The 8,179-nt window shown below is 36.6% G+C and overlaps 1 protein-coding gene across 3 annotated transcripts; it reads right to left on the reverse strand.

The window, feature by feature from the left end:
* Window positions 1-379: 379 nt before the first annotated feature.
* Window positions 380-7,487, reverse strand: LOC131043759 (protein FIZZY-RELATED 3). 3 transcript variants are annotated; one of them, XR_009105580.2, is made up of 11 exons: window positions 6,626-7,486; window positions 3,888-4,010; window positions 3,076-3,180; window positions 2,348-2,527; window positions 2,175-2,237; window positions 1,876-2,070; window positions 1,694-1,795; window positions 1,440-1,502; window positions 1,259-1,327; window positions 891-1,139; window positions 586-711 (listed from the first exon to the last, which is right to left on the reverse strand). XR_009105580.2 is itself a non-coding variant. In XM_059210014.1 (11 exons), the coding sequence occupies exons 1-10, from the start codon at window positions 7,190-7,192 to the stop codon at window positions 1,086-1,088; spliced, it is 1,521 nt and encodes a 506-aa protein (XP_059065997.1). In that variant the 5' UTR covers window positions 7,193-7,487; the 3' UTR covers window positions 598-709; window positions 1,062-1,085. The 3 variants fall into 3 exon arrangements, 2 of the variants coding, with proteins under 2 accessions (XP_057832977.2, XP_059065997.1); XM_059210014.1 differs by having other exon boundaries at window positions 598-709; window positions 1,062-1,139; window positions 6,626-7,487; XM_057976994.2 differs by having other exon boundaries at window positions 380-1,139.
* Between the last annotated feature and the right edge of the window lie 692 nt (window positions 7,488-8,179).

Genomic DNA, 8,179 nt, shown 5'->3' on the forward strand with positions numbered 1-8,179 from the left:
ACCTCCATTATTGCTTTATTTCTGGATTCAGCTATGTAAAATTTTGTTTGCATCAATGTTTAGGATCGCACTTCATTCGACAGGATGTAAAAGAGTGCTGCGAGATGTAGAAATGTAGATTTTATATTTCTACACCTACTAACCCTCTTTTACATCTTGATGATGGATCAGGAAGGGTGATAAAAAATGCTGATACAAAATCCAGAAACAAAGCAATAAATCTCTATTAACTGTAGAAGTCTAATCTCTCTTATATCAAAAATCGTTCCTGAGATAAGATCAACATTATTTCCCACACTAACGAAGCAAGATAGAGAAGCAAATACCATTCCATTAATATATATACACACAAAATTGATCATAAAGTCTACTGTCACCCTTAAAGAAATTGGTTTCAAATTTACAGAAAAATAGGGATACAACTTCTCAGATCTTGACCAGAGTATTTCAACAGTGCGAACAACACTGCTGTTAAAGGCATTTAGGTACAAAGAATGGCTATATGCAATTAAGGATCCCTGGAATTTTACCTCTCTACAAGACTTGTGAATGCTAACAACAAGACTGATCAATATACACAAATCAAAGAATTTAACACTCGTGACAAGAAGCCCACAATAACATACCCTCCAAACAAATTGAAATTGACTAAGCTGGCCTACTTTCTGGAAATCTGGCTTGCCCTTTTCCTGGTCAGATGAACAGAAAATCCTGCAGGACAAGCCAATAGTTTGCTTCAATAGTATAAAATTTGTTTTCTCCAATCTTACAAACATTCCAAACAACATAAATTTCTAAGTTAACAGGAGTTAGGACTCTGCGTCTTTTGCAGATCACGTCAGGGACTGCAACCTCAAACAAAACTCTTGTTCCATGATGGCTAGGCTCACCATCATGAGAGATAATGAGCGATTTCTGAAAATAAGTTGCTCTTACTCTGCCTCAATCTCTTCTTTAAAATTATAAAAATCTTTAATTTGTGGCTCGCAGCTGGGTGAATGCAGAAGCAAAAAATGGAAGATGTAAAAGGACATGCTTTACAGAGAAAGGTCAAATATGTTTCCTCTAATGGAGAAACAAGAAAATCACCGAATCTGAGTTCGTCCTAGGGACCATACTCCAGAATCACGAACAGTGCTCTGCCCAAAAACCCAACAATTGAAAAAGCATGTAAATGCAAAAGCAAAATGAAATTGACCATCAATATTAATTACAGTACAATACACCTAGTGATTGCAGAACAAAAACTGAACTATACCTGTGACTTGGGAGATGGAAAAATATTCCAAAATCTTAGAGTTTCATCCCCTGCCCCGGTGACAATTGTCTACAAGCAAAGCCCAAACATTGTTGATAAGTTGTGCATCCATGCTCTTTTAGCTTTCACCTTGATGCATGCGAAATATAAATCTATGAAGAAGATTGCAATGGACTTTTACCTGTCCATCCGGTGAAATGGCGAGGTAAAGAACCCTAAGAGTATGGCCTGTTAGAGTTGCTAGCTGATTTATCACAGCAACATAAAAACCCAGGTGAGGAGTGGTAAACACTTAAAACTACAGAATTTGAGGGAATACAAGTTACAAAGCTTATTCATTCCACAGGCTGTTCAAATGTATCATAAAATTGTATAGCAAATGGCATATGGAGATTTTAGGACAATTACTCACAACAGGTTTGAATTCTTACTAACCTTTGTCATGGTTGGATATCGCCATACCATTATTTGGTTCTGAGAATATCCATGAGTGCTCACAAGTTCATTGACATTTTTGCACCAAACAAGATTACAAACCTGCCAAGGAAAGACAATGTGATTAAGGAGAAATCATTCAAATTAACAATTGAAGATCTTTATCCGTTGAAAGTAAATACCTGACTCCCTGTATCTACACAGTTCAAACGAGTATTTGTTGCTGTATTCCAGAATCGTATGCATCGGTCTGCTGTCCCACCTCCAGATGCCAGAATCCCATGTTGATGGGGAGACCATGTAATGGCCTTTACTGCAGCTGTGTGCTCACTAAATCTTAACAATGGTTGTGCTGATTGTTGATTCCATACTAAAAGCTGCCAAAATGTGAATAAGCTTACAATTCAGGACCTTCTTAAAGAAAGTGCACAACCTAGTGTTGTAGAAAATCATTGAACCAGAATGCCAGAGAAAACTACACCTGATTGTCATTTCCACCTGATGCCAGTTCACGGTCATCAAAAGACCACTTCAGTCCACATACCTGTTCAAGCATCAGATACATAACTTAGTAAACAAATGTTGATCATTAACCTCTACGAACTTGATCTAAGCATTCTACAATAGCAGAAGTTTAAGCTTTAGGGGAATTGCCTCTGATTTATGTCCAACAAGCTTTCTGACATAGTCATCCTGAACTCGAATGTCACGATGAAGTATATTTCGATCCCTACTGCCAGATGATAAGATGTGAGAACTCCAAGCTAGTGCCCCGGCTCTAGTTAAGTGACCTCCCATTGTCCGGACTTTTTTACAGCGAGCTGCATCCCAGATCTATGACGTAGGAGTGGGAAAATTGACCAGCAATTATATAGATTATTTACCATAACATGAATATAGCTGAATTCAGAAGATAACATAGAAAAGTGCAAGAAAAAATTGGAAAACAGAAGTAAAATTTCTCCTTTTCAGAAAAATCAAAAACTCAAAAAATGGTACACTATGAAGGACACGAAAAAGAGACAAAAAAGGAACTGGAGGATGTCAATTCAGCAGTTACATTGGTTCATGCCCAACATCAAATAGAAAAGGCCAATTTGTAGCATCAGAAGGTACAACACAGAAAACACACGAATTCACTCGATTAAGAATTATATCAGAAGGATGGGTCCAGTCTAAAAATTCTAAATGGGTTATCTGAGTGAAATCATTCTGAAATTCCTTTCCATCTCCAATATAGCGAGCTTTTTAAGCTGTACAAATTCATCAAAATGAATTAACGTTCAACCAGATAGAAAATGATTAATGAATTGATTTTTTAGCATTTTGTCTACAAAAGATCTTAACTTGAAGGCCTCAAAGAATTTCTTTTAATGAATTACCTGGATCTCCCCGTTGTTAGTACCTACAGCAAGATATGTGCCTTGTGGAGTCCATGCAACAGAACACACACCATCAGTTGTTCCTAAGTCGCAGAGTTTGGTGACCTGTGTATCAAAGAACAAAATCTGAGGACATTGATTGCATCCTGGAAATAATCCTTTAAAATTTACAGTTTAGCTAAAACACCACTTTACAATTATTTGTGTAATATCTATGGTAAAGAATAAACACAACCAAACCAACTTTATTTTGGACAGCAAATGATTGCTTCATACTGATCTTTAAGTTAAGATGAGACTTAGTAAATTTACATCCTGCTTCACTCTGTCAATCAATTTTGTCAGTGCAAACCAATATTTGGATGAATATAAGCTGTTTCTGCTTTTCCCTAAAGAAACTAATGACCTACTTTAAATATAAATTCAGTTCAGGTGAAAACTCTCAATATAATATATGCTAGTGCAATTTCCCAGGGAAAGCTCTAGCCTGTAGATTCTTCTTGGCTCCACACAAAATTCAACTTTCCTTTACTTATCTATTTGCAGCTTCACAATTCTTTCCATCCACATTGGGGAAGATCATCATTTCAACAATTTAATGATACATACAAAGGACACGAAAAGGCAGTGATGTGGCTCTCGCAATCCTATCTAACATTGTTGCCATCAGATAAGACATTATAATAGGTGAGAAATAATTAGCATCAGTGTAGCTGACAGTTCAATGTGTTTCCTATGAAAGTAAACCCCATACTAGAGATCACAAACATTAGACAATAATTTCATAGTCTAATATGTTTCACACAATATACCTTACTGGTACATGCACTCCATAGGTAGACACAGGTGCCTAAACCTACTGCAAGCACGTTATTGGATGACCAATCCACTAGGTTAAGGTAGAAATCATCTTGAAGGGCAGGAGCATCCAAAACCTGCATACATCCAAGCAACGACAACTTCAATTAGAATTCCATATAAGCTGGCTATACAACTCACTTAAATACTCAATCAAACTGGTTCAAACAAATAGTCACTGTATATTTTTACTAATCCAAGGGCTTTCCTCATATTTAACATCTGTAAGACCAACTCCAAAAGAGGATACTATATATCATCTATCTTGAAAATTTTCAATTAGTGTTCCTTTTACTATATTTCATTTTGACTGTATATGAGTATTTGTGCTTGTAATCTACACAAGAAGTACGAATAACAAGCAGGAACCATATTTGCAAAGCTCGCTATAAATTAATATTAAAAGAGAGCAGAAATTATTTTTTCAAGAAAAAAGCCCACAATATAGTCCAGAAGTGTAGCAATACAAATACAGAATGTTTTTCACAATTAGATTCCAATTTTGATATTTTGAGAGTGAGTGAGCCTTCGTAACATTCTATTTGGATTCTGAAGTTTCACTCCAAGGAAATTGTAATGCATCTGTTATGTGCTGTATGGAGAGCTGTAACTAGAATTCTGGATAGGCACTACCATATTAGCTGAAAATGTATGCCTTGCCTTTCTTCACAGGTGCAGTTATAGCTTGAGTAGGGAGCATGCACCGACAATATTGCCATGAAAGTCCTCTAAATGGGAGCACTTACTGAGTTTATCGCCATGAAAACCTCTGACGGACATGACCATGTTATTTAATAAAAATACTAATAAGCGTAGGTTAGAATACTAATAAGCGTAGGTTAGTGATTGTCGACCGAGGCTCAAAAGTTTGAAATCACAGAAAAGTGTACAGATTTTTAGTAGCACTGTTTTGGATCACACTCTGGGAAGAAGATAAATTTGAGAAATGAAGATAAATTTGATAGATTTGAGAAATGAAGATAAATTTGATAAATTTGAGAAATGAAGATAAATTTGATAGATTTGAGAAATGAAGATAAATTTGATAGATCATGTAGTGTGATACAAAACATGGATGCGAAAAATCTCTACACATTTACATAACATTGATGCTAAAAAATACTCTACACAATTATCCAGAAACACTCTTAAACACAATCATAAACTATGAAAATATCAGGTCTGTTATCTATTAATTGGCTGTCTAAGAGGTGCAGTGACATCTCTGTCTGTAGCCATTGATGGATATGGTCAAATCACTCCTTTATGTATGACATCCCGAGTCTTGGTTATTGTTACACACGTACCCTGTAAGAAAAAAATTCCTATCGTCTACAATTTCACAAATCACCCTATGATTCAAAGGCAAAATTCAGTCTGCCTCCCCTGTTACTAAAATACATGATCTGATCCCACAAGTCCTTGTTAGCAGTGAGTAGTGGAGATTTGCAAATTACCTTGCATCTGACAACACCTTGATCTTGGCAACCCTTATATGCCACCGCACTAATAAATGTCCAGAGGTGATTATATCCATGTTAGCAGCAAAGCAGCCAACAGTGCAAACCAGCTTGCAACTAGTAATGCACCAAAACTATCCTATAAACAAAGAGCTAGATACTTGGAGAGAGATTTTTCTATCAAAAATCTGGGATTCACCTGGGATCGTTCCTATATTCCTGCCCTAAAAACTAAACAGTAAAAAGTACAGTAAAATCTACTGACATGAACGAATGGGGAATCATTTTTTCCCATTAATTTAGCAAAAAAAATGCCTTCAACATTGAGAACGTTATTCAACAGCTTAAACAGCGTAGTCTCTCAAGGTTATGGAGTGAAATCCTCTACCATCGACAAATGAGAAAAGGATTTATTTCCTATCACTTTTTCTTATTAATTTAAAATAAATAAAATAAGTCCTCAACATTGAGAAAGCTATTCAACAGCTTAAAAAGCCTAGTCTCGCAAGGTTATGGATTGAAATTCTCTGAACGAAATCTTCTATCATTGACAGCTTAAACAGCCTAGTCTCCCAAGGTTATGGATTGAAATCCTCTATTATTGATAAATGGGAAAGGATTCGTTTACTATCACTTTTTCCCATTAATTTAGAGAAAATGCCCTCAACGTTGAGAAGGTTATTCAACAGCTTAAACAGTTAAACAGTTTAGTCTCTCAAGGTTATGTAGTGAAATCCTCTACCATTGACACATGGGAAAAGGACCTTATCACTTTAGTTTATGGAGTGAAATCTTCTACCATAGACACATGGGCAAAGGACTTTTTTCCATTAATTCAGCGAAGAAGGTTATTCAACAGCTTAAACAGCCTAATCTCTCAGAGTTATGGAGTGAAATCTTCAATATTTATTTCCTATCACTTTTTCTCATTAATTTAGAAAAAAAAATGCCCCAGCCATTAAGAAAGCAACAGCTTAAACAGCCTAATCCTCTACCATTGAGACATGGAAAAAGATCTATAAAATGCCCTCAACATTGAGAAGGTTTTTCAACAGCTTAAACAGCCTAGTCTCTCAAGGTTATGCAGTGAAATCTCTACCATTGACAAATGGGAAAAGGACTTATTTCCTATCATTACAACAGATGCAACAAACGAATAAACCCTAATGAAGGTGAATTGAAAATAATTGAAAAAACCAACAAGATCTCCTGATATTTATCAATAAATATACCTTGTAAGGAGAACGAGTGATCTTACGGGGCGGCTTGGGTGGAGTACCAACACTAGGACTAAAAATTCCCTCGCTTCCAACGGGACTTTCAGAATAAGGTGACCCGGGGGCACTCAGATCACTCCTAAATCTGAACAGATTCCTGACAGGACTTAGAGGGGATTTGGTCAAATCCCTGGAAGAAGCACCATTACCCTTTTCAGGAGTAGCAGGAGAGACGGGGCCAACAGCATCTGTCCCAAAGAGCTCATTTCTAAGCAGCATTGAATAAGCAGACGCAGAGGAGGGTGACCCATCTTCCTTAGCTGGTGATGCTTCTGTTGAGCATCGGCTGGGCGAAGGCTTGTTGTCAATCAGGGCGAATCCATTGAGCCTGGAACCTGATCTACTGGGAATGAATCTGTCACTGTAAGTAGTAGTTATTTTACGAGTTGGGGAGGGGGTACTGGGACACACCCCTGAAGAAGAATGCCCACCTGTACTGCTTGTTTGTAAATATAAGGAATTTCTGCTCATCCCAGGTGGGAGATTCAGCCCTGATTGTCTCCTGTTGTTTGGTGAATCCATTTTACCGTATGATGATCTGAACAAGTAAAAACAAAGCAAAGAAAGACGTTTGTATTGTCCTCTGTGACCTCCTCTGTGACCTTTCCAGCTGCTCGTTTTTTTCCCCTCTTCCAGAACAGAAGAGGAAGAGGGAGAAGCAAGCTTAAAGTACAGTAGCAAATGGTTTAAGGTTACAGAGTTAGCATATACTCGTACTGTGGTTAATTGCCCATAACTGTGTTCGACATTGCTTAATATCCTCCCGAGTTCCTCTCCATGCAGCACCAACGGTTAGTCTCGATCAAGGCAGCGGCATGTAACGGTCACTAAATTTGAATTGAATGTTACCTTTTTCGACGCGCAAGTGGATATTGCAGTTGCACTTTTTTTAGGAACTCAAAAAAAGTGAAAAATGCAAAAACAAAAAAGCTAACCTAAGATTGGGTGGCTATTGGGAAAAATGTGTAAAAGATTTATTCCATCAATTTTTGGACTATATATATTCGAAGAGAAATATAATAGGATTGAAAATGTGCTTTTTTAATAATTTATTTCATATTTATTTTTGCATTGTTTTTAGATTTTTTTTAATGATAAGAGTATCTATTATATTAATTGGAAAAATTATTACATATGAGAGGTATTAAGGTCATTCATTCCCATTAAGCGACAAAAGTCCTAAAAGGACTATCCAATGAGACCACAAAACCCTAAAAACTTAGGATAGCACCATGAGAGATACCACATTCATCTTCAATCTCTTCATTAGACTAGCGAGTTTGCAAATAGTCTTCATCAACTCAAGACAATGACAAAAGGAAGAGCAGAGTGAGTCCTTGCAATGATGCTCAAAACCCAAAAGGTGGGCAAAAGTCGTCCAATAATAGAAGCACCTCAAAAGAAGCAAAAAGAGATTAAAAAAGGTCAATCCAACACCTTATTCGACATACAACATTGTTTTTAGATGTTAAATTTAATATATTTTAATACATAATAGAATTTGGCTAA

The sequence above is a fragment of the Cryptomeria japonica genome, chromosome 8 (genome assembly GCF_030272615.1).
Source record: "Cryptomeria japonica chromosome 8, Sugi_1.0, whole genome shotgun sequence".
Classification (NCBI taxonomy): Eukaryota; Viridiplantae; Streptophyta; class Pinopsida; order Cupressales; family Cupressaceae; genus Cryptomeria; species Cryptomeria japonica.